General features: G+C 39.1%; 1 protein-coding gene across 6 annotated transcripts in view; it reads left to right on the top strand.

The window, feature by feature from the left end:
• The window catches only part of cadm4 (cell adhesion molecule 4), a 190,005-nt gene extending 167,730 nt beyond the window's left edge, over positions 1–22,275 (top strand). For 2 of the 6 annotated variants that reach the window (XM_011485610.3, XM_011485608.3), the window contains 7 exons: positions 1,753–1,914; positions 5,550–5,640; positions 9,819–9,991; positions 15,101–15,214; positions 16,697–16,810; positions 19,183–19,311; positions 20,446–22,275. In XM_011485610.3, coding sequence (XP_011483912.1) covers positions 1,753–1,914; positions 5,550–5,640; positions 9,819–9,991; positions 15,101–15,214; positions 16,697–16,810; positions 19,183–19,311; positions 20,446–20,555 — 893 coding nt within the window. In that variant the 3' untranslated portion in view covers positions 20,556–22,275. Of the gene's footprint in view, positions 1–1,752; positions 1,915–5,549; positions 5,641–9,818; positions 9,992–15,100; positions 15,215–16,696; positions 16,811–19,182; positions 19,312–20,225; positions 20,305–20,445 lie in introns of all 6 variants that reach the window. The other 4 variants (XM_011485611.3, XM_011485613.3, XM_020710289.2 and 1 more) reach the window with 4 other exon arrangements.
• Positions 22,276–27,384: the final 5,109 nt, after the last annotated feature.

Raw genomic sequence — 27,384 nt, 5'->3', positions numbered from 1 at the left:
TTAATTATTTCATCTTCTATCTTTCCCTACATGTTTGGGTCTAGAAATTCTATGAGCCATCCATCAGTCCATTACCTTGATCTATCCTGTCTGTAATTCGCTGACTCTTTTGGTTTCTCAGTTATCAGGGAGTGTCCTTCAATAATAGATCTGAGATCTGTCTTTTCGTAGCCTTCAGCCTGTTTAACCCAAAAAAATGTATTGAGTACTATTCTGTTAAATCTATTTCTTTACAGTGTTTGGGTTTTAGTTAAAATCTTTCTTGATTCACTGAGGAAAAAAACAACCAAAAATAACAAATGAAGGAGCAAAGGTGAATTATGAAAAACCTTTTTTTTACTGAAACCGTTGACTACATTTTAAATTAAAACTTTTTATTTTTATTTTGTTGTTCCTCCAAATATGAAGAATAATTTAACAGACTGAAATAATAAATCAGTTCTGTAGGACATGATCAAAAGTTTTGTGCTGATTAAACCTCATGCCAGCCTTGATCTCAGTTTCCTTCCTTTTTATTTTGATTTCTGACACCTTGTGCCTCTTTCATCCTTTTGTCTCTCTTGCTGGCTGTCAGGAGGCACCTGTCTCATCATTCTGTCACTCCCCCTCTGTCCTCCCCATCACTTCTCTCAACCTTTTATCTGATTCCTGTTTCTTTCCTTGTGTCTTGGAATATTGCCGCTGACAAATACACGGTCTTCATCTGCCCAGTTTTAGGTTGCAAAAAGGCTTCAGAAGTGCGGATTCTGTATTTCACGACTGTCTTTCATTCACTGCTCTGTCTTCCCGCTTCTTTACCCCTCCTCCACTGCCTTTTGGGTCTGAAATAAACGAACTGTGACACTGAAGGTTAGAGGAAGATTCCAGCAGATATGGGAAGCATTTTTTAATTAAGACACTATCTTTCTGCAGTACGCGTACTTTTAAGTCTGAGATTAGGTCAGCTTTCATTTGCTTGTTGGAAGTAAGTGAAAACTAAGTGCGACATAAGTAATATTGTATTCTGCCTAAACAAGCACAAACCTTGGCTACGTGACCGTGTCAAGTCCTGTTAGCTTTGCCCAGTGTGTCCTCCTCCCTCAATCTGTGTTTCCTCCTCCCCTCCTCTAGCATCTTTTTTGTTTTTCACTTTCATCTTGCTCTGCTCTATTATGATCTCCTTTTATGTCCCCCCCTTCAAACGCACACACAGCCACACTGTAACAGACATCAAATCCTTCATATGTTGCATCTTTATCTCCCCCCAGTCCCTTTCTCCTTCCCCTTATTCTCTTGCTGTGACATCTTGCTCCTCCCATGTCTGCCTCAGTTAAAATCTCAATTGAGTTATGCATATTCGCTCTTTTATCCTTCAGTCACTTCTTAAGTCGTCCTTTTCTTTTGCGCCCACAAACACAAAACACACAGTTGATTTGCTATCTCAAAACAAACTTGTCTGCTGCTCATAATTGCTGCGTAACATGGATGCAAATTGCATTCTTTCATTCTGTTCTCTGCTGCCTGTCTACCCCTCCTAAGATGCCCAGTGAAGACCTAAAAGGTTAATTCAACTGTCACTAACTTGTCTTTCAGCACACTTTTTGCTGTCCCCCTCTGTGTTCTTGGCTAACAGTCTCTTCCCAGCTGCCTTTTTTCCTTCCTTGCTCCGTAGGTGTGATATCTCAACTGAAATAAAAAAAAAATAAAAAAGGAAATATAGGATGTTGGCTGATCGCATTACCTCCTCCTTCTGTTCTTTCTACCTGCCTCCAGGTGATGTGTCCCAGCAGGAGAATGGGAAGACGTTCAGTGTGTTCAGCACCATTCGCATTCCAGTGGAAAGGAAGGACAATGGAGCAGCACTAAATTGTGAAGCAACCCACCCGGCACTGAACGACCAGAAGAAGATCCGACATTATCGCCTAGATGTGTATTGTAAGATTCCTCTAAATTACTTTATTTAAACTTTTTTATACCACTCTTCATCATCATAATCATAGTTGAAAACAAACTTTATTCTAAGGTTTGAGTCTCATAATAAGTTGATGTTCAGGACCTTAATAGAGAGACTGCGAGAAAACAGCTTAAATAATTCCATAAATAAATTAAATCTGACTTGAAAAAAGATGACAAAATGACAACAAGTAAACAAAAAGGTGACAAGACAGAGAAAAAAGCCTGTTTCTTGCTCCCACTGACTTTAGATGAAAACTGGATCGAGTGAGTGTGACGTCACCCGTAGCAAATGGCTTACTTCCAGTTTCACCAAAAATTCAGACAATTCAGTTGCCATTTTTTGGAACTAGAAATATTTAGTTAGCAGGGATTGGGCCAAGTCAGTCTGGGTCAACATTTCTTTGGCATCACCTGGGGTCACTCTGTCAAGTTCTCAAATATAGTCAATGGTTGCTTCTCAGTTTCGCATTAGTTCTTTCATGGTTTACTTTATGTTTTTCATGTTTAAGAGCAGCAGTTCAGTTTGTACTGCATTTGTCATGTACTTTTTCTCTGAATGTTTCAAATTTCTGCCACATCTGCCCCCCACCTCCTTCATTTGGGTCGTCCAAAGCCAAATTTACATGGTACTTAGTCACGTGTGGATCTGCCCAGTGTGAGAGCTGCTGTCATTACAGACTAATTCATGCCCGGACTGGTGTTCTGCATAAACCCTCCAGCCAGGCTAAGGTCCTGGCCTGGGGTTTAAGCATCTTAGTAATTTCAGCTGGAAAGAAAGCTTGTCAGATCACTCTGTGTGATCTGAGAAACGCTTAGGGAAAGCTTAATATTTTTTAGCTTATTTCCTTGGAGCACTAATAAAATAATGTTTTATATCAAAGGAAAATGCATACAAATAGAAAGTGTAGTTTAAATACATCATGGTAAAAAAAAACTGTTAATATTAAAAATTTTATCAAGAAGCTAAATGTGTTGTACAAAAACAGCTCTATATTTAGATACTTTGATCTTAAAAATGTCAAACATGTTTAATCTATATTCCTTTGTAAACACTTGAAAGACTCTGAAAGGTTCATTCATCTTGTTCAGATGTAATTCTGTCAGCTTTAATATCTTATGTTTAATATTCCTGCCTATTTTATTTGACATGGGAGAGAAAACTGCCATGACTTGCTCTCATTTCACCCGAGTTAATTTTTAATAATGCTATTCTTGTTTATGTTGTTTCTAGAAAGTGGCTGCTCCGTTTTGGATCCGTTTGGATTCCTGGTGTTGAAACATTTTAATACTATATTTATGTTCCACAGAGACAGATGGTAGGAGCATTTCACCTACAGTGTTACTGTGATGCTTCCACAAAACCAATATTAGATTAATCAGTTTGTTCTTTTCTCCTATCGGCATCCCTGCCAGTTCAGCATGATTCTTATCCTGCAATATGTCTATAATTCTCCATATTCAAACACTCCACAGGCATATATAAATATTTACTGTTGTAGATATGATTCATATTCAGTAAGCACGCCTGTATTGCTCTTTGAGTACAGTTAATTTGTACATAAATGTTTGTTGATAGATTAGAACGATTAATATTCATACGTTTGATGATTTGCATGCTGCTGGTTCCTCCAGCCACAGAAATTGGAACAATGGCCAACCTCCAAGGTGGATTTGGCATCCCATCGCTCCGTTGCTGAAGTTGGAGCTATACATCAACTGCGAGCTGTAGGCAGCTTATGATAACAGGTGTCTTAACCGCAAGATTGTCAGCTGGTTGCCTTGGAAACGAGTGTTAAAGATTCCTTCTTGTGTCACTTTTGATTTGCTCCTTCTTTTTGTTCTTCTGTCGTGTTCATCCTTCTTTTTTTTTAAAGTTGAAATCTGTGACAACAGACCCCTGGAGGAGTCGATCATCCATCAGAATCTTTTGTCCACAGCGCTATTCTTGGGTCATTTCTGTTTTCAAATGAATTTCAAATGGATTTTTCTATCGACTGTCGTCTTTACACCATTATGTACTTGGACCTATCATACTAAAAAGCTTAATATCCACACATGGAGGCCAGGAAGTAAAGAAAAATCTGTCTGAACTTTCTATTTTAATTGTTACCTGTCATGAATGCTCCAGTTACTGTCTGTGTGATAGCTGCCGTCCACTAGAACAGCTTTGTAGATCATCTTGGCAGTCTCCTATCTTTCTTTCTAGAACATGGTCCCCCTGTGCTCATCATATGTGTCAGAACTTTGTTGCATTCTTTTCTCTGATCCATTGATTTGACTTCAAACCTCTTCATAGACCTCATTTATATAAAGCTGGCAACAAGTCAGCCTCATTGTTATTCGCTACAGCCTCACAACCAACCTGCTTACTTTGTTCATGCACTTTCTCCTCGCGTTGAACCTGCATTCAGACATGTAATAAATGCTTCCCTTGCCTTTGGCACTTTTCCAGTTGCATTCAAAGAGGCTACGGTTACAGCTTTGCCAATCTGAACCTGACCAGGGATCCATTGACCAGTTTTGCTTCTTCAATTCTTATATGGTTATTAAAATGAGGGTTGGAAGCGTGACCCAAATTTCTTTTGCACATTACACCCAGTTCATTGTGTATTTAAGAGACGCCACACTTCACTATTAATAACAGAGGCCCTAAAGGCAGAAAAATGGTCAGTAAAATGCTTAAAACTTATTTTGTTGACATATCTGTAGCTATGAACGCAGGAAATTATGACTTCTTCCCCTCCACACTCTGTTTGACTGACATAGAAAAAACACGTTTAAAACTTGGATCCAGTAAATTTGCTGGTTAGATCAGCTCCCTATTCTTACTCATCCACCAACATGACTTCTCATATAAAAATATACACCTGATTGTCTATTTTCCTGACCCGATTGGCTCGTCCTTTTAACATGAAGCTCATAGGAGCTCTCTGACCACCCATTCAGTTCATTTAACACAGTGTTGACTGTAAAAAATATGAATAATTTTCCACTGCAAATGTTTTTTAAACACCTTGAAATTAATATAGATGATCTTTTTTTACATTTTATTATGTCACTTAATCAACCAGGCTAATTTCTTACAGACTTAACAGAACTACACATAGTAGTAGCAATTTCCTCATGGACTGACATAAAAATCCATCCATCCATTCTTTTAACCATCTATAATTAAGAGTGGTTCTAATATACGATACGTTTTACCCTGCAAACATCCTTTGACACAAGGGCAAATGGCTGCAACACTTTAAAAAAAGAGAGATTTTGGAAACCCTTCTCAATTTGTTAGATGCAGTTGCAGAATCTCCCCTCATTGAACTCTAGTGGCTGCCAGGATCTAAGTCAAGACTCTAATTATAGCTTTAAGGCTGAATGTACAGTCTACACTTACCTACTTACCATTACTTAATGTAATGTAGGCATATTAAACCACTGCTCTCCTCTCAAGGTGCCATCTAACACATCCCTACACAAAACACAGCCTCAATCCAGACTCTTTGTCTTTAATTGATAAAATGCTAATAAATGCTTTTCCCTCTTACATAGCATAGACATATGTTGAAGTACAAAATGTTGTGTTGGAATGTGTTCATCTTTCTTTCTTTTTCTTGCAGTTGCACCCACTGTTCGAATCATTTATCCACTGGGCATCTTGCGTGAGGGTGACTCCCTCACCCTCACGTGCTCTGTCACCGGTAATCCTCTGTAAGTTTGACTTTGGATTCGTGCAAACTAAGTCTGATACTGGCATTATGCTAGACTCGCATTTTGTAACTTTGACTCAGGAAAATATTCTGTCATATTTGTAATAGAGGTAGCAGTTGACAGGGCTCTGCTTCACCTATTGGATGATATGATTCCAGGCTGTTAGGAGCTGTCAGAAAGGAGTCTGTCTGTTTTCTGTTATGCATTTTTGGCAAACCTGATTAAAAAATTAAGACAGGATAGATTTTAAGAAATCTATTCAGTAACTCATTGATGTTTTAAGACATTATATTTTATGGTACAGTTTTAATCCCTTTGAGTGCTGAATTTCACAAGATACAAGTATTTTAACTTATGTGTGTTTTCTTTTGGTGTAAAAAACAGTCAAATAAAAAACATGTATTAAAAAATGACATGTATTAAATAACTTTTAATGATCATTTTCTCTACCCAAAGGAATAATCAACCAAATTGATTTTTATTAAGGTATATTATTTTTATATTAAACATTTATGTAGACTTTTTTTCCAATAAAAAACAGTTTTCAGTATTATAAGGTCAAATTTTGTCCAAAGTCTTTTAATATTTGTTTAAAAAAAATTTGAAACGAAAAGCTTGGAAAAAAAGAAAAAAAAATATGCACAGAAAATAGTTAATAAACGTTTTTAATTAGGTGCAATAAACTGAGTTTGATCAAATGTCTTATTTAGTTGTTTCATCTCTCAATGACACATGGACACATATTACCATAAATAGATATAAGGGTTTTGCTGCATACCAGATATTCTACCAATATTTTTCTTCAATGTGTTCTAGAGGTTCACATAAGTTATTTTCATCTACTTGACAGTGACTAATGTGGATTATAGTTAATGTATTCTAATAATCTATGCAGAGGCTCGCCCAAACCAATAGGAACTAATACATATTCTTCCATTTCGTAGACCTTCAACGCCAAACTCTTGCTAAATAGTCTCGGTTGCAGCAGCGAAGTCATTCGTGTGAAATGTACATACATCTATTTTAATGTTCAAATTGTGCAATTGTGTGTAAATTGCAGGTTTGTTGTTAGATAAATCTCATTAAAAATGAATTCTACTTCAAAAGTGAAACCATCCTTAAAACAGTACCCGTGCGTTTTTGTGGTAAAATGCTCTTTGGGACCCTCTACTGGCAGGAAAAATGCTCTGTCAGGAAAACGTGTTTCAGTTGAAGATTTTTTGAAGCAATAAAGAGTAAAATAATGGAGCTACAGCTTCAGATTTACATGCAATAACAGCACCAGTGTTTTTCTATAACAGCTAATGCTCAAGTCAGTTCACAGCAGACAGCACACAAAAAGTTTGCAATTTGCTGAATTCAAATTTATTTAAAATCTGCTTCATTTATGGTCTGTTTTGGTTAGTGTAAACTGAGGTGGCAGGAAATGTACTTCTTCTCGGTCTTTTGTCTTTTTTTTATAAATAATTCCCTTAAATTTATATATTTGCTTTTGAAATGTTATCTTGTCTAAGTAGTTAGTTTTTCTTCATCTAGGAGTCACTGAACATTAGAATAGCTTAAAAACTGGGGGGGGGGGAACACACAGGAAAATCCAGGAGTGCAGACTGAAGCCTGTTAATGACAAACATGTGAACATCTGCTATGTTTAAAATTCAGGTGAAAACTCTCTGGCGGCACGTGCCAAAGAAGTGTTGTGTCTGTAAGTTTAGTCAAAAACAGCCAAACTGCAGCAGCTGTGGCATCAGCTGACATTTAGAGTTTGACAGATGGGTGAAACTCACCCGATTCATATTTTATTGCATGCAGAACAGAGAAAAAGCACCTGAGACTGACTGAGAGCTTGTTCAGAGAGGAGACTGAGTGTGAATATTGTAAACTTGCACACACCTCCACTTGTGAGGAATGGTAAAACCAAGCAATATTCAACAATTTTTTATCAAATCTTTCTTTTTTCAGGATGTTCAGAGCTGATTGTACATTTTCCAAAAGGATATTGGGTCCTAAGCTCATAAACCACCACCTTCTGAATGGTCTGCCCATCTGTCTGTGAGAAATCTGGTCCACTAAAGCTCCTCAGTAAAGTTTCATGGAGCCACAAAGTGTAGCGGTCTTGTTCTGTGTGTCTATTGACTTTTATGAAATCCACAGAGAGGACTGGCTGAGAAGTGTTTTGGCGTTAACCTCACTGAAGCTTTCAAATGGCTGATTGGGAACGCTGCATGGATGCTTTGAGAATGTAGTTGACTGACAGAAAGAGACAGAACTGAAGTCTGCTCTGGACCCTCATCTTATGCTGGATTACACACAGATGCACATTTCTTTTGTCATCTTATGTTTGAAATGATTCTGGTCAATTTAAGCAATAATGACCAATAAAGATGTGCTCCATTGGTACAAAAAGTTGCACTTATTGTTTGGCTGTCAAGACAACAGCAGTTAAGGGGCATGTCTTGCCGTTTTACTTGACTACCATCTTATTTGTGCAATAACATCCCTAGCAATGTGTATATTTCAAAGAGAAAGATTTTACTAAGTGTACTTGAACGCAGGAGAGGTTAAAGAATGTGTGTGTGACACTAAGCAGAAAAGTGGTTTTATTAAACATGCCATGGGAATAGAAACCAGATGAGTCAGGATTATAATCTAGCCAGACTAGCATCAGCCATGACTCCCTGCCAAAGACACTCATACACAGATTTCCCCGCCAGGATGTCTCTGTAATCCCCGCACCTTCTGTCTGCACTGCCTGCCCATCTTTCATGACCAAATCATTTTATATCCCTTCATCTTGTTCCACACAATCTTCTCTTCCGTCTTCCCTTCATCTTTTCTGACACAGTTCGACTTTTTTTCCTCTTTCTATTTTCTGTCTGCTTTTGTCTTTTTTTTTTTACCTTACCCTTAACACCTGACACCTATTCCTCTCTCATCTGCCCTTTTCTACCTCCTGCCAACTGTTTCTCACCATCCCTGCCCTCTGACCATTCATCTCCTCATTACTTTTCAGGAGGAAGCGCCCTGTTGCCATTGGCTCCTTCTGCAAGCTTTTTTTTTCTCCATCTTCCCATGTCAACCTCACCCTGTGGTTTCCTTTACCCTTCTTTTCCCCTCTCTAGTTTTAAAACACTCCCAACAGCTGGTGCTTTTACCATTGTCTTATTTTTTGCATTAGATGACTTATGTTTTTGGGAAAAATTTGTCTAAGATTGATATGTTGTTGTTTTTTTTGGTGCAATTTTCTTAAGATCTGTTTACTTTCACTGAACTGTACTCAATTTTTTTTAGATAATTTATTTTTAATTACTTCATAAACCACCAATTTTACAAATTGTCTTAAACTGCTATGATCTTTAATAAAGTTTGGCAAGGGAAAGAGCTGTCTCCTTTAACAAGTGCAAGGCTTTATGTGGAAGATGCACTATCAAAATAGAGTGCTGGCATGAATAGACTTCAAATTTAATACTATAAAGTTAGAACAAAAACAAAGCATTGAAAAATGCCTGTGTAAATGAGAAAGACAAACATGTTTGGTGCTTCAAAACCTAAATCTAGTTGTTTGAAACGTTTTTAAAATTTAACACCAAGTTCATCAAGTTACAAGAAAAGTTTACCGCTTTTAAAATGTTACGCTTAAACAGAAATAAACTGCAACTTTGCTCCAGTTCTGGAATATATGTAAAAATTCAAACTGCACATTCAGACTAAACTATATCCATAAATATAATAATTTATTACATTTGGTACTCGAAAGAACGATTTTCATAGTTCCTGGAAGTAAGGCAACTCTCTCTCTGAGTCGCCGCCTTTCTCTCCTTCTGGGAGCCGCACATTTCATGGTGTCAACCTACAGCCGGCCTCCGTAGCGTGTTTGCGTTTCGCCCATGAAAACGAACAACAAAATACCATTTTGGGGTTGTTTTTTGAGGGGAATTAAAATTACAAAACACTTAAATGCTGAAAAAAGTTGAGTTTGCATAATGTAAGCCCTTTAAAGATATTGCTTATATCTGAGGTAGAGACTTATTTATCTTTTTTTATTGGAATTTTTGATATCAAAAGAAAAAAACAGCTTCTTTTTTTTTTCATTAAATAACTGATTTTGAAAAACATTGTCATTTGAGGAATGGTTCACTGACTCATCAAATACTATATTCTGTATCCATAATCCCTCACAGGCCTAGACATATTCAGTGGTCCAAGATTAATGACACCTTGCCTGAGAGGGCAGAGATCTCTGGGCCCACTCTCCAGATTTCCCGTCTCAGCCAATCACACAACGGAACGTACCTGTGCCAAGCCCAGAACAACTTTGGACGCGCTGCTGATCAATACACTCTGTTGGTGTATGGTGAGTACTCGCTTATCTTTGATTCATCTGAGATTTCACATGCAGAGAAACATGCATAGCAAACGTGTTTGGATAGCACTTGTCTTTTTTTTATCTGTCCAGTTTATATTCTTTTACCAAATGATGTCACAAAAAAGTTACATCTAAATGGATTTAGTAAAGGTAGAAAACATTTTAATTAATCAATGCAAAAAACATGTAACACTATTTCTAAGGTTTTCAGTCCCAGCTTTGGCTTGTGAGGAATCTACCTCAACTCTGAAAAGACTACAGATCTATTGTAGTTTTAATCCATAATTCTGAAAAAAATGTTGTACATTTGTTGTGTTACAGCGACTACAGTTTGCTTTCTTAACAAAGCAGAGTTGTTAGCAGGGCTTTTGTCCTTTTCTTTTCCAGTATGTTGCACCTAGGTTCACTGGTGGTGGATAGATTGTTAATGAAGGTTGACCCAGATGCAAACACCAAAAACAGGGGTACTTTATGTGTGACACAAACAGTGCACAGTTTTTTTTCTGTGACAAATTGGCAAACTTTCAGTTAGAGTCGAATGTGAATATGAGGTCGTGTTTTCTTGTTGTGCAATTCAAAAAACAAGGGAGCAAGCTTGTTGTTGAACAAAGAGATGAGGGCAGCAGCAGAAGCAGCTAAGAATCTTCTCGCTCAGCTGTTATTTGGCAGCTATTGTGGTAGATCAAAACTGGAGAGTTTTTGACTGGAGTGGAGATCTTCAATATTATCTGGCAAATTTGATTATGCTCTTTTAGTAGTCATTCAACTCGTCCCCACCCGCATTTCTCCTTTACACCGCCCTCCAATTACATACGCATCAACACTTTCCCCATGCTTGGCGACACTGGCAAAAGAAATTGTCATTCTCAACCAACACCTTTCTTTTCTCCTTCTTTCTGTCTGATCTCAAAGGTCAGACACACCTTGAGTTCTGGATTTCTACTTCTGCAGGAAAAGGATTTTTTTTTATCCTCTTCTGCCTCTACTGTTACATTTTTTTGTCGTCCATCTTTCTGTCCATCCGTCAAACCAGCCATCTATTTCCTGCTGGGACCAGGTCAAAGGGCTGACAATGTGACCAGACGTCCCTAGACCTCCCGCTCTGCCACCACTTCCACCAGCTGTTTTTGGGGAACATGGAGGCGTTTTCATACCAGCCAAAAGATACATTGCTTAAGCAAGTCCTTGGCCTGCCCTGAGGCCTCCACCCAGTGAGACATATCTAAAACATATTCCCTGGGAGGGGTCTGGAGGGCATCTTGATTTTGTGCCTGAGACACCTGGACTGTACCAAAATCTGTCTTTAATCCCCCCTGGATTTCTCAGTTTTGCATCCAGTCTTGAGTTGTGAGCATAATTTGGAGGAAATGCATTTTTAATGTTTCAGCAGCAGTCGTCTACTTTCTTCTACAGATTTGAACCAAAGTAAAAGAAATAGATTTGAATTATCTTCACACGCATACGTTTTAGATTGGAACCAATCACCAGAAAAGAGTCTCAATTAAGGGATTTCTGGTATTCCAAAATTAAAGAAAAGAAAACATCATGTATTTAAAAGATGTTTCTCATCACGTCTCAAGCTATGGACATCTGTCTTTCTCTGGGGTTTTTTTCCGATGCCCATCTGTCTTTGTCCCTTCCCCAAGTTCCTTTCCTCACCTCGATTTTTGAACATCAGCGGTCTTTCACCTTGCCGTGGATCTGCCTTTTCCCCAGGTTCACTTGCAGTTCAGTGTCTTTGTGTGAAAAAACAAGCGTTTGGAAGGAGGTGAGAAGTCAGGAAAGGGTTGATTGGGCTACTTAGGGCATTGGGTTCTAGACAAGGATGGTGGAATGGATAAATGAAAAGGGAGTAAGGAAGGACAGGGAAGGTTGAAAGCAGGTTAAAATATAATACAACGGCATGTCAGATAAATGAAATGTCTATTTGGTTGGCTCCCACGGGGAATACCAAAGTGCGTAGCTGTAGGACTGCAGTCGAAAGACGAAGTTTCTGGAAGGTACAGGATGAGTCAGCTAAAAAAAGGCAGGTTCAGAAAAACTACCACCTTTGTCCCACTCAGTTTTTACCATCCCTGAATATACTTTTTTACACGAACCAAAAACTGCTGCTTATTTGTTTTTCTGGCCTTACAAATTGTAACTTCATGAATGTAGATAAACATTGCTGTGAAGAAGAGCTCTAAAGCAGGAGCTCCGCTGGAAGCCTGGGAACGGTGAAGTTTGCCACCCGCTGCTACGTCTGTGCGTTTGGGTTTTTCTTTTTTTCTTTTTGCATTTAAAAGGGATGTTTCCTGTTAGGAACATTCAATTGAATTCAAACGTGAATAAAATGTAACATTGCTTTACTAAAGTAGCCTAGAATATAAGAACATACACTAACCACCACAAGGGAAGCACTTGCAAAATGCAGAATGGTAAATGGCGTATACTTATATAGCGCCTTTCTTCCTACAAGGACAAAGCGCTTTACAGTCACAGACCCATTCACCCAGTCAAACACACATTCACACACACAGGAGCATCTGCTTTTCATTTTCTTGCTTTTCATCTATTGTCATGTTACATTTTATTTTCTCATGTGCATATTAAAAGCTGCACATACATCTGACTTTGCGGATTGAGTAGTGAAAGTCTAGATGCTCCTTTACATAATTGAGCTGAGCTGCTGCACTCAGATGAATTGCTAAGCAAATAAAAGCCATTAGGGCTGTGTTGCAGAAGGATGAAATTGAGAGAATATGAAAAGAGAAAATCAAGAGATTCAAATTTGGGGTTTCATGTATAGGAGACTCTCCATGAATGTTTGTGTGCTGTTATTTCTGTCAAATAATCCTGCAGAAGTGAACAGGAAGAAAAATCCAATGACCTAATAACTGTATTTGTAGATTGATTAAAAATAAAGCCAAGGGGCAGAAAGAGAGACAGAGGGGCTATTACGTGACCAGGGATTTGTCTGTGTCTCCTTGACTGGTGTAATGAGCCGTCAGGATGATTGGAAAGAAAAACACAGACTTCTGTTTAATGAAGTGAGACTTTAAAGCATAGAACCAAAGCTACACCATAAAGAGTGTGGAGAGTAGCGGTTGTGCGAGACACACTGCAATGACCTGGAGTTAGTTTTGTCTTCAGTTCTGTTTTACTTCACCCATAATCATAAACTTGAGATCCAAGCAAGTTTTGAATGAGGCTTCAAATGAATTGGGTTGACCCTCACACCCTCGGCGGTGGACCTTGTGCCTTGTGGCTCTGCACAGAGTGCACTGATGGACAACTGGATAGACAACCGGCGCTTTGGGCCAGGCTCTTATAATAAAGGAAAGCTAAACATAAAAGAATTCCAAGTGGTGAAGCAGTATCCTCAGGCGTACTGCAGAATGAGATACAAGCAGAAACGCCATTATCACAAGTGCCGCCTCAACCATCCCTGGAAATAACACGGGCTGCGCGCCTGATTGGCAGGCGTGTAGTGTTAATGAATAACAATATGATGTGGAAAAAAGGATGCTATCGGCCAAGAGAACGACAGCTGTATGGCATTCTCCTTAATTAAGCTGAAGGGAGGGAGTCCAGTCACAGAGGAAGGGAAGTTTTGAGGCAGCCGAGTGAAGGTGTGGGCTGCAAATGAGGGACTGGAGCAACTCAGAGAAAAAAAAACGAAAAGTCAGAGATGCCAGGGGGAAGATATAAAAACTAGAAAAAGGTTAAAAAAAATAATTTCAAGTTAGAAGTTAATTATAATACAGTTAATTAGAGCATCCAGCTCTGCTATTAATCTTTAGCCATGAGTTTGGAGTGACAACTACATACACGACATGCAGGCTTCTAATGTATGAAGGACAAATGCAATTGAATCATTTTAGATATTTTTCATGACCCGACTTTGGTTCTTTGTCGCTTTTAGTTTTTCATCACTCTTTGTCTTGAACAGAAAATGCATCATGTACGTTTCTTTCAGGGAGAAGAAAGACCTAAGCTGGCCTTGAAGTGAGAAAAAAAGCATGAGGGGGAACTATAGTGCTGACATAAGAAGAGTGCAAAAAGAGATTGATGATCTCAGGGCCAGTGGGAGAAAGGGGGAGAAGAGACAGAGGAATACTTACCAATAAATTACTCCTGGGCAGAAAGGGCACTGTGTGTTTGTGCGTTGTTGTGCGTGTAGACATTTTTGTTGAACCACTGTTTCGAAAAAGTTTGCATGTGCACACGACTGCATTTGCATCGATATCCAAACAAAAAAACGTGTTTGCGTGTGCGCTTTAGCAAACCTAGTGTAAATTGCATGTTGCAGCTGTTTCGCGATTGTGTGATGGAATGTCATTTTTCACTCAGAAAGTGCTGATCCTCACACACATGCATGCATTTACACCCACGTCTCCCCGCTTCCTTTCAGCTATTCTTTTTGTCTTAAACAGCAATATGAACTTTCTACCTCTTTACCCACCATCTGTGTCTTTGCCATTGATTTGCAGAATGTCAGGATCCAAACTATTGTTCGGGATTGAATGAAACAATCCCTGTATGGTGCTTTTTTCCACAGGGGATGCATCTGTCAGGCTCTGTCCCTTGCCATTGTGCGATAGAAAATGTTCCAGCAATAGAGAACGTGTCCCAAGATATTACTACTGCTTTGTGAATGAATGTCAATCTGCCAGGATAATTTGTGTCAGCCTCTTCTTCTAAGCATTTCTTTAACATTGTAAACATCTCCTTCAGGCCGGTCAGCCTGAAAGCATCATTTATCGACATCCACATCCAACCTTAGCTGTCAAAAATCAATTCTAATTCGAAAAAAATAGAATTCAGAAAAAAAATGTGATAATGGTTTATTATGTGGAGGAATTTCATCTATCTTTGGCATTCTGCATTTCAGGCTAGTTATTAGTGCGTAGCTGAGTAAAACAGACTTATGTCCACCAACAGAAGAGCTTCCATTAACTAGATTCATGTTAGGTACTAAAGCATGTGTCATATTTTATGTGCATTGTTAACTTTGCTGCAAAACCCGCCAACGTTGTGTTTAATTGTCTCTGCATGCTGTAGATAATAGCATTTTGTCTGTATGTGTGTGTGTGTTATCCCATTCCCTGTCTGTAGATAATGTGTCAGTCACAACCATGGTCCCTCCCACTCCTAACACCACCCAACCAATCACCTTCCATCATGTCACTCAAACCCTCCTGCCAGACAGATTTCCCCCGGCGCCACCAGGTAACACACATGCATACACACACCTTTTTTTTTTTCAGCCCTCACCTCACCTCATACTATGTTCTGCAAGAAAAGGATCAATGGAGGGGGTGACAAGTGGGGGAGTCTTTTAATCGCCCTGTGTTTGCTGCTGTTTTGGCCCTTTATCAAGGCTTAAACGAGATGCCTTTCCAACTACAATCCAGCAGAGGGGCCTTCATTAACCTGGTTCATGATAACAAGTCATAAACCATGTGTCATGTTTTATGTGAGGTGTCATTTCTACCACACAAGCCTCCAAAGTTTGTGTTTAATTGCCCCCGTCTGTTGTAGATAATAGAATTTATTAGTGTGTGTTTTCCAATCAGCTGTGTACAGATAAAGTGAATGAAAACAAAGTACAGTCATTTTAAAGTATCAACGTAGAGACAGTGGTTTGAAAATTAAAAAAAGAAAACGCTCTAAATCCTGCTTTGTTCACGTGTCATTTCGCCACAACTGTTTAAAATGACAACTTTAGTATTCAGAGCTAGACTCAAACACTGAAATGAATTATCATAAAAAGTCTTAGCAGAGAACCCTCTCGGCACTGCACTTTTAATTCCGGAATAAACAAGTTTAATTAACTGAAAGCACTGTGTACTTTGTCTGCTGTCACATCTAAGAACCCATGTGAGCCCCCGTCTTTTATGCCACTGCTTTCAAATACGAAGCAATTGAAATAATTAAGATTCACTAAGTGAACTCCTTGGTAAGTTCAAAACAAGTATTTTTTTAAGGTAAAATAAATGAGTCTATTTCTTGAAAAAGTCATCATTTTTATGGCAGTAATGAAGGCATAAACAGATTTTGTTTGATTCAGTTTAGCGATTTATAAAACAGTATAATCATTATTACTCTGTAATCATTGCTGCCAGAAGATATTAAAACAAAGTATTTGTACAGCCGAAGTGGTCGAAGCTTCCCTCACTGTCCTGGTGATCACATTCCTAGATCCCCTCCTCTGCCTCCTCCATCCTTTCCTTCTAACCTTTGATGTTTTCCACTGCCCAACTACCCTAAATGGCTCTCAGGAGCTTCATCATTTATTGGTGTTCTCATCACATCCCAGGGGTCAAAATCACTTCAAATTTATAGGCTCACCCATTTAAGGATGATATTTGGTAATCTGTGTGTGTTGAGGAGTGGCATAAGACTTTATGGCTGATTACTGAATAATGTATGTGTCAGTCTTCCATCTACACTCTCTTCAGCAGTTTTGGCTCCTAATCAAAGCATGTCTGAGTTGAGCTGACTTTCCAACTCATCCAATGACAAAGGAGCCTCCATTAACCCAGTTCACCGCACATAAAGCACCATGCTTTATGCTTTCATGCTTTATGTGCTGTGTCATATTTACCATAAAACCCGCCAACGCTCGTGTTTAATTGTTCCTGCTTGCTGTAGATCATAGTTTTCAATGTGTGTGTGTTTTTATTTTCCCCATGCCTTGTCTGTTTGTAGATACTGTGTCAATCACAACCACGGCTACACTAACCCCTAACACCACCCAGTTAATCAGCTCTCATCCTGCAGCTCACATTCACCAGGAACACAGCAACCAAATGGATCCGGAAGGTGCTGCCCTCACATGCACACACACACGCACACACATCTGTTTCCTGCTGCAGCCCTATTTTACTGTGAATCTTTATGAGTCTATGCGCCTGCAGAATCTTGAATATGCACCATGCCCAACCACCTTCCTCATTTCTTATCACTGGCTGTTTGAAGTCTCCTACCACTCCTACCAAAAGCATTGCTCTGTAAGCATTTGCATGAGTGTGTGTGCGCGCGCGAGTTTCCATGCTGGGTTAGGTTTTACGCACCTTGGTGGAGACTGCTAGTGATTCTGCATGAAGAGCTTATGGACTGACATTGTCCTCTGGAGGGCCCAGACGGTGTTACAGAAAACACATTTTTTCACACACATATGCAGAAAGACAAAGGTAGAATGAAAGATCAGGGATTTTCAGGTTGTTTTCTGTATATGTTGTCCCAAAAGAGGGCTGTGTGGGTATGGGGAAAGTTACTTTGCTTCTCTGCATGTTTTAAAGAGTGACTACACATTCTCTTTAGTAGTTTTCCTCTCTTTTTAGCTCCTGAAATGATCTCATCTACTCTCCTGCTCGCTGTAATTTTCGTCTGGTTTCCACACTTTCAGTTTCTTAAATGGTGAGGTGAGGCAAAGGGAGCACAGCATCCTTCTTGTTCGACTGTTGCCTCCGCCATCACCTGTGACAGGTTGTTCACTTGCTGGGTGATGCATGAACCCTTTGGTGGATGTTTAGTCAAAGCTGATGCATTATCCACAGGGCTCCTAGGAGAAAACAACACAGTTTTTAATTCTGTCAGTCAATTTGCACAAAGCTCTGGGCTGCAAAAGATTAAAAAACAGTGCAACATGAGGAAGAGGTAGAGCTCCTCTGCACTCCTCATGGGAGATATTGCTTTGACCAACAGCTCTGTCTTAATACATTTAAATCCCATTAGTTATGTAACCGTCAATGTACCCATATCAATTTTAATTACACTCACCCATGTCACTATGTGATCTTAATCAGTTTGTCCATGGCATGCACTTAGAAGAATGAACTGTTCATGGTTCAATTTGTGAACTGCCGCTTCTACCTTACTGCTGCTTTCCCGGACCCTGATCTCCACATATTTTATTGATGCTTTAATTCTTTCCTATCAAGATATGCATCAATACCTACATGTCCTTGCCTTTTATGTGAATAATTATTATTATTTCAAAAATTCCACTGAAAAAGCTGTTGTTTCTCTTAATGGCATTCATACTTCTGCCTCAAAAGATACTCGTTACCAACATCCATACTAGTTGTATATCTGGTGGTCATTTATTCTGTTATGTTTGTGACAGCCAACGTGTGAATTTGCAAAAAGCCTTTCACTAAATATAGCTTGCACACATGCTTCTTTACAACTAACAATTAGCTTGATGGTTCTTTACGGCTGAGTGGAGAAACTAACAATATCTCATGGCCTGTTCTTTTCTTCCCTTGGACTAATTGAATGTTATAGATCATTACATGAATGTTGACAACAGCCATCTTTTCCACAGATAGATCCTTAAGATGCCATCCATTATGTGGGAGGCTTTGACTGGGTTTCAGCATCACTTCTCATTCACTTTGTAGAGAAAATATCAACATATTAAGATTCTAGGATAATAATTCAGTACAAGGAGCTGATATTTAACTATTTAATTCAATTTTAACCATGTAATTTTTAAGTGGAAATGATGAAAACAATTTCCCAGGAAATGTCCATCTTTCTGCAGCATATCTGTGGGAAAATAACAGGATTTTATGGTCAGGGTTTTTCATTACTAACCTGCTAAAGGTGTGTATAGTTGTTACAAGGTGGGATTCGGCACAAACGATTTCCTACTTCTCTCATTTTTGTCTGGAAATTGTCACAAAACTTCTCCCACCTTTTCTTTTGATTATTATCTGTTGTGGTTCATTTTTAAGGTGAAGTGCTTCTCTGTTGCATCACACAGGATGTAAACACACAAAGTTTCCCTCATTGGAAATGCATTGTGCTCTTGCCAAGTGCTTGGAAATAGTGTAGAAGTTGACATCCTTATTTCTTTATTCATTCCCTTCGTTTTTCCACCTTTTTCTCACCCATTCAGACTGTCTGGCATTCTGTTCAGTGGAGGGTGATGAAAGGTGATAATGCAAGTTGGGTGGAAGATATCGAATTCTCCTCTCCCAAGCCTTGCTCCCTGTACACACTCCCATTCTGCTGTTTTAATGTGCCCCTTTTGTCTCCCCTTTATCTCTTCTGCTTTCATTTTTGATCCATCTGTTTCTTCATCTCAATGTCTTTGTCCGCACCCTTCTCTCCTATTATCTCTACATTTCCCTTCAAAGATCCAGCCTTCAGCTGATGTGCTCTGTTTAACCCCCTTGTTCTCACAGATCCTGGTGCAATCGTAGATTCTCAAAGTGCAGTACCATATAAGGCGATTGCTGTCGTTCTGGCCCTTCTGGTCTTCACCGTCATCTGTGTCCTTGTTGTCACCATCTGGTGCTCAGTTCGGCAGAAAGGTAAAGTACAGACACACTCTAAAAATGCACAGTTATGTTTGTCACAATGAGAGTATTTTATCATTTTTGCTTCCGAAATTGTTTCTCACTTCTACCGCTTCCAGAGTAATTTGCAGTTAAAAAAAACTCATTGGAGGGGCCAGTTACGCTCAGATTCTTTATAAATAACCCTTTAAACTCAGGTGTAAAATTGTCAACAGAGAGAAAGCAGAGTGTGATGCTCTTCTCTGGCAAACCACTGTCCATAATAAATAATCTTGGCCAGAGGAGTCAACGAGAAAGGATGGAGTGGGCTCTGTAGGTGTGGCTTTGAGGTTTTATGACTGCATGTTACATTGTATTAAGGCTCAAAGCAGCCTCCCTGCGCTCCCCATCTTTCTAAGTGCTCCTTTTATTGGCAGCCTTACACTATACACTGCAGCTGCCAACGAGCCATCTCGAAATAGTGTAGCAAACTATAACCACCTTAACTTACCCTGTGGCTAGATAAGCCATCAGTCAGTTTTCAGCGTGGCTTGGCCACATATCAGAACACAGACAGGACCCTTACAACCAATCAGTGCTGAGACAGGGCCATCGAGGCTTTGTCTTTGCTCTGTCATGACTGTCAGTGTGGCAGGCAGCCTCTGTGGTAAAAAGATTGAGAGTGTCGTTCAGTCTTGGATTGAAGGCACACTCAAGCAGGAAGATGACATGACCTCCATAAGACCTGGTAGAGTTTTTATAGACTTTTCTGGAGGATGTAAACTTGGCTTTTTTTCATGCACCTGACATTACCGTCAAACTATTTTACTATGACTTATTGTGCTCTGTCTTTTTTCTCAATTACCCTCATCGCTCCCTTTTCATCACCTCTTTCTCTTATGAATCTTACGTTCATGCATCCATCTGCCACATCTAATTTCTGCTGATAGGCTCATATCGTACACGAGAGCCTATTCTGGCGTGGTATTGACCTAACAATCAGTTAACTAATGGATTAATCAGTCTTAGGTGTGGAGCAAAATAATATTATTACTGTATGGTTGATAAAACTGCATGGCGCTGCAATGATCATGACGCTTTGCCACCTAACCTTGCCCCCACTATCTCCTTTCTTTCTACTCTCTTCTCTTTCTCGATATTTCCATCCAGGTTCCTATCTTACCCATGAGGCCAGTGGGTTAGATGAGCATGGCGAAGTGCAGGAGGCCTTCCTCAATGGGAACGATGCCAGCCAGGGCAAGAAGGAGTACCTACTGTAACCCCTCTCCTTTCCTAATCCTGTCCATTCTGACCTCATACACCTGCCCTTCCTATCCCAGTCTCCCACCATACACACACGTGCACTCACTCAAACACACACGTGACTGTATTCAAGTACAGCACACAAACAATCCATCTCACTCCATGTCCCTTCATGCACACTCAAAACCCGGACAGACTGAAAGCAAGAGAGCCTGTAGACCCACCAGACATTAACGACTGTGCCATATTTAATGTAAGTCAAAGACACTGGAAAAAAAGAGGGCAATGACAGTGAGAGAGCGCGGGCAGAAGGAAGCGAATGTATAGAAAAATCCAAGTGATGCCATAATTGTTTTGATTGGGAAGGGAGACAGCGATGCGGCGGAAAGAGCCACTTTGCCTGTGCAGCTGCCGAAATGGAAGGAGAATTAGAGGGAGATGACTGCGGTAATTCCCTGCCTGAAGAAGAGAAGAATCCAATTCACTAAGCTTTTTAACTGGAAAAGACTATAGGAATTCTGTGCACGATGAAAAGAGGCAAGGATCGGGCAAAGTTGAGCCGCGGAGAACATGATGAAAAAACGCTGAAATTCTTCAAATTGACAAGGCATCTTGTCCCCACAGCCCAGCTCAAGTATAACTCCAGAAAGACACAAGTAATTAAAGTCAGAGTCCCTGGAATCATCCATACCATAAGAACAAGCTAATTCTGTTTCTTTCCTTCTGCACGGTGGCCTGCCAGTTAGTTTACAGAAAAGCTCATGTTTTTGAGTGTCTGCGCCATAAAAGGCACGAGGGTTTCTGCTGTAATCTGCTCTCAACATCCTCTCTGTACACCTGCTGTTACCATCCTGTCCTCTTCTTCTATATCCGTCTTTCTGTCCCCCTCTTTTCCTCCTCCTTTATTGACTCCTAATAATGAAAAGATTAGCGTTGGGCCGTGTTCCTGTGAAAGAAAAGAAATGCGACTTGCTAAGGCATTTAAGACTAGCTTAATTATTTTAGAATGTCATTAGGAGGATCAAAAAGTTTGAGAGTTCTAAGAAGGGCAAGTGGAGAGACAGCAACAAAAGGACAAGTCTGATGGACATTTTTCTGAATGCGACCACAAATGCAGCTACATGCACACAAACATACAGTAAACAAGTTGACAGAACAAATATACATATCTCTCAATTCTTTGTTTGTATAAAAAAGAACTGTGTAATAAATTAAATTAAACTTTTAAGAAATGAAAAAGAACTGTTTACTATTGAAACACGTTACCAACCAATTATACTAACACAGAATATTAGCCTATAGAAGCCGAACAAACTACTGTCCAGTGATCTTTAAAAAAAAAAATTAAAAAAAAAAAAAAAAAAGAAAATTGTCTTTACAAGAAACCAGAGGTCTTATTGATTTTTTTAAAAATAATTATTGGTATTATTTGAACAATTATGATTGTTGTTACTGTTATTATTGCCGTTGTTATATTATAATTGTAAATGTTAAAGAACTGTACACTTCTCATGGTTTGTTTTTGGTTCTACTGTAGATAAATTACTCTCATTTTTCACTTTTTCCCTCTTTCTTCCCAGTATTTCTCTCTCTTTGTCTGTTGTGCCTAGTTGTCTCTTCTCCTGTTTTTCACTGGTTTATTTTTGAGTCCATGTGTCACTGTTGATATATAGCTAACTATTTCTTTATAGGGGAAAGATACAAAGCACGACAAAATAAAGAAAAAAACAAAAAAAATATTTGTCAGATTCATTTTTGGATGTGGTTTCTATGACATCGTCTGTTTTTATTTTAATAAAACTTGTGAAAAAAGAATAGTGGCTGCGACAGATGTTTAGATCAGTCCAGATTTGAAGAATTACAGGTTGAGTCACTTTTATCTGGAAGTGCTTTTATAACAAACACAGCACGGGTTTCTGCCTCTGGACTGATGAATCCCAATAAGAGGCAGTGGAGGAAAAATAGTGACAAGAGGGTTGAGTCAGATGCACAAAGAAAAATATGACTCTGCCATTGACTTCCGTGCAATCAATACCTGATTCTGTCGAGGAGCACTCAACATGTCCATCTGTGTGCAGGGCTAGATTTGAAAGCCGCTGGAGGTCACAAGGTGATAGATCGATGTGTTTCTCCTCCATCGATGGCGAAACTCTGTGGTTGCCTGTCATAAAGACAGATTGTCAAATGGCAATCAAGGTAATGGACTTGCCAGACGCTACCAGTGTGAGTTGACACTATGGGCAGCAAACAATTCAGTCAACGCTGGACATATCTTCAGTTTATGACACAAAGGTAGTGCTGTCCACTCCTATTATCAACCCAGAGGAGGTCGATGGGCAATAAAACTGAGAGTGCTGTTCCTCTAAATGTCTTCAGGACAGAAATGAAGTCCTTTAAAACGAGCATTCTTTGGTTTGTTTTCTGAGATTCACAGCAAGCCGTCTATTTTCTTTGGTTGTTTATTATTTCCCTCATCAGGAATACACTCACATGGCACTCCATCAAGTACACCTTGCTCCTATTGGACATCTTTTTGCTTTCAGAACTTTCTTAGGTCCTTAAGCCAGAAAATGTGATAAAGAATTGGAAACATTTCTCAAAAAATTTTGCTCCATATCTATTTCATAGTATTGTGCAGCGGTCTGTAATGCAAATCTCCTGATCCCGGAGGTGATCTGTCTGTCTGATTGTGGAAGCCTATAGAGTCAAGTCAAAAAATTCATCTGTTTGAGAAATCAGTTTGATTTGCCTGAAACAATGTATAGAAAGATAGTTACTCTATAGTTAATTGTGGATTGACATGGTCAGCAGCACTTCTGAGGTAGGCCGTAGTGTAAATCCCTAACAGTTGGTACAAAGGGGTCAAAGGTGCGCCAAAAAACAGACAGACTGCTCAACTCAGAGAGCTAAGGCTATGATTTCCTTATGCAAAATAGCAATCATTCACTTTTGTCCACATATCTGCTGCTCACTGACCATTTTGCATTTTTTTTTAGACTTTTCTCCATGAAGTTGATTCTGAATCCATATGGTTTTTTTTAAATTACATGGACAAGCCAACAACCACGTCCAAACTCATTTAAACCTAATGTCTTTACAGTTTTGATGTTCTCATTAAGCCATTTTCACCATGTAGTCATGCCTGAATTGCAACCATATGCAACTGGTGGAATAACTGCTTGTGCTAACAAGCAAACAGGTGTGTCTTATAAACTGTCTGGTGTGTTTATTGAACTTGTAGTTTACTTTCATGTAGAGCTTTTTTGAAGTGGAGAGAAGAAAAACATCAATTGCCAAATGTTCAGCGTCTATTTTGGTTAGGATTGCATGCTCTTTCCATCAATTTCTCCAGATTGATGTTCTGCCAACTGACTGCTTTTGGTTTACTCTAACCAGTTTTTGTCTCCTCCAAAATGGATTTTGAAGCACAATTGATAAAGCAGTTTCTCTAAACTTACCGTTTAAGCTTGATGTCACCCCTAGAATCAATTATAATAATAAAAATAGTATAAGGAGAAAACACTGAGATCAGGACAAGATTCCAGATTGATAACATTCTTGTCAGAGTTTATTACATTCCACCATAATATTGACAATAATAGGGGCACAAAATATATGAATAAATCACATTGTTTTTCTCTGATGTCAGTTTTACTGATGAATGCCCTGAAACTAGCTCTCATTATAGAATTCTAAGTTATGGCCCATTTATGATGTGTTTCGTTTCTACAGTTTGTAATAAATAACACTTCTCCTTCCAAACTGTAGGTCTTTATTTTCCTGGTTGCAGCATGTTGGACACTTTTACCCTTCATTAAAGGCAACTTGAGCTGTTGTTCTTGTTGGCAGTGTGGCGTCTGTGTTGCAAATAGGTGTGTGCAGGGTGATGGTGTAGCATAAGAAATTGATTGGGGTGGCTAAGTGTGTCTGACTCTAAAATAATCAAGGAGAGAGAGCTTTCAGGCATACACAATGATTGAATGTGCTAAACCAACAGGGTAGTCAGGCAAGTTTTCTCTCTGTGTCCTTATTTATCAGAGTCATTTGTCGATAATCTCTTTTAGCAACCGGCAACGGTAAAACGAAAAGATTCATTGTGGACACAAGTGCTTTTCAGAGCTCAGAAATGATCTGCTAACAAGTGCAGCTGATAAATCTCCACTGCAAAAACAACACAGTCCAGCACTAAAATAAGAGACATTTGGCTTTTTTTTTAAGAAGCAACAGGGAAACATGAATTTTTTAACATCAGTTATTTCTAACCATTGTCGAAAATCTAAAATTCAGTACCGGTTAACAAAACCTTCTTTTATCATGGAGCTGCATCATTCATACAGATTTGTGATGTTAAATGTAAAAAAAAAGTCATGTGTCATGACTGTGATTTTCATTCTTTCCCTGCAGAGCCTCATTTTTACGTAGATGTGGTGTTTAATGAATGTTATCTCAAGCATCTAGATGCTACTGCTGTTAACTGCCTTTTAGTGAGATTGAAAACAAGCTCAGAAAAAGGCCCACAAGAAGAGAAAAGAAAGCAGATGTCTGCAAGAGATTGCCGTTATCATCTAGAGACCTCATTTTCTCACTGACATTTGTTGAGGGACCTTATAATTAATAGCATTTTCATTCACAAGTAATGCAAAATGAGTGTACATGATGTTAAGGATTTGTTTAAAAGCCAAAAACAAACGAGAATGTTTCTATAATTATTTATTCATTCGTTTGTTTTCAATCCGATCCACATGCACACAAATGATGGAGATGGCTTTGTCTCATTTTGAATAACCACACTCATTTCAGAGTTAAAAAGAACACAAAAGATATTTATTCCACTTTGCTGAAAAGAACTCAAACCTCTGGATACACTTTGGCTTGGAGAGAGTGTTTAGCTGAGGACCATGGTGCTGCCTGTACTGCCTCATGGATTGCCCTCCGGACAAATTTTTCCGTGAAATTGGTAACTACAGGGTGGATATTGGGAACAGCAAGAGGGAAGCATGCCTGTTCTTCTCCTGCCTGTTTCCTAGGAGGAGTGAAGAGAATCTGGGGAACAAGACTGTACAACTGGAAGAGGAAAGCGGCAACTGTGTGCATCCAGTCAGGTATACGGGTGTTTGGAGTAAAGAGCAAGAGAGCATGGGTGATGTAGAGTGGCAAACACAACAGAACTAAAAGCGAAAGAGAAAGGGCCAGGGAGCGGACCCGACCAGAGTCATGCTTTTGAGGGCCTGCATTGCCAAAGGGAGTCTTCTTTGGTCTCATGCACTTGAGTTCTAGGTAAATACCCAATAAGAAAAGCAAGGGCAGGATGAACAAAGTCATCCCATGAACATAGACGAGGAACTTTGGACCTAAAACATGATCAGATCCACACACACCCCAGTGGCTGCTATGAATCTCAGCGTAGGTGAAGTTCCCCTTGTCCTCCACATAGAACTTTGACAAGAAACCCCCATATGGAAGATTTTTTCCAATAACTTTACGATCTTGGTGGTATTTGGGGGGCGTGGTAGGAATATGAGGTAAAGAGGTCCAATTTCCGGTTAGCTCGACACCAGTTGTATCAGAACCAGTGCCTCCATTTCTCCACGTGCTGAGAACATCTGAGTCGAAGAACTGAGAAAAGGAAAACAAAACCGAGCCCACCCAGCACAGCAGGACCACGCACAGAGCTCGCTGACGGGTCACGACTGAAGAGTACCTGCAATTCAGAGACACAAATATCAAATTGTTTTCATTACTGGGAATCAGACTAATTTTTTCTACAACCAAAGATGTGATTTGACAGCTTTTCATCAACCTTCTTAATATTGAAAGGGGTCTTTTTGATCTGAAATAAATGTCTGGTTTCTGAAAAGCATCGGCCTTGCTGAGCTATTTGTAAGAAATGAAGATGCTTCTAAATCTAGTAGTTTCATGGCATTACTAAGTTTTGCATCATTGCTAAATGGAAATAGTGCAGATTGGATTTTAAGTCATACAGACCATGTGCACAAACAAAGCAAACGGCATAAATCATCTGATGCCTGAGCAGAAATCTATTCTTTATATTTTGTGACAGTTTTGCATTTTCCTTGACTCTCGTATGTCAACATGCAATAAAAACACACATCTGATGTAACAGCGTTCCAAACAATGCTGTTGACATTTCTCTCCTATCTTCTTTTGTCACCTGACAAGATTTTTTTTTTCTTGAAAACATGTATCTGGCTCAAGATGGCATGGGCAGAACACACACACAAAAAAAAACACAACAAAACATTTAAAAAAAACAACTAACTAATTGACAAAAATAAAACAAAAGTAAAAAAAAATCATTTTTAAGAATAGACACAGTTACACACAGTCATACATAGAAAACAAAAGATATATGCAGCATCAACAGGGCAAAAATCCAGTGTCTTGCTTTTGCCTTTCCTAATCATGCAAATGGTAGTGTCAGGAAGAGCATTCGACACAAAATTATAAGGCATAAATCTATGGATACATGAAGTGATATGATAACATGGTTTTCTGTGCATTTCAGGCACTCAAAGAGGTATGATTACCCAATCTCTCAGTACACCCAGACCCCCCCCCCCTGATATTCTACCTGTTTTGATGCTTACATGACCCTTTCCTACTTCAGCATCAAAGCACTGTAAAAAATTCTAAAACTATTCTGCTACTTTTTTGAGAAATAAAGTTTATATAAGGCATTATTTACTCATTTCAGTGCTTCTGTGTGCAAGATTCTTTATTTTTGTCATATACACAGCTTTTACTGGCGATGAATATAAGGTTTGATGTTAACTTATTTAACTCTTCTAGACTCACCGTTCTGCCAAATGATGCTGTAGGTGGGCG

This window comes from Oryzias latipes, chromosome 16 (assembly GCF_002234675.1).
Source record: "Oryzias latipes chromosome 16, ASM223467v1".
Classification (NCBI taxonomy): Eukaryota; Metazoa; Chordata; class Actinopteri; order Beloniformes; family Adrianichthyidae; genus Oryzias; species Oryzias latipes.
This window is presented reverse-complemented; position numbering and strand designations above follow the sequence as displayed.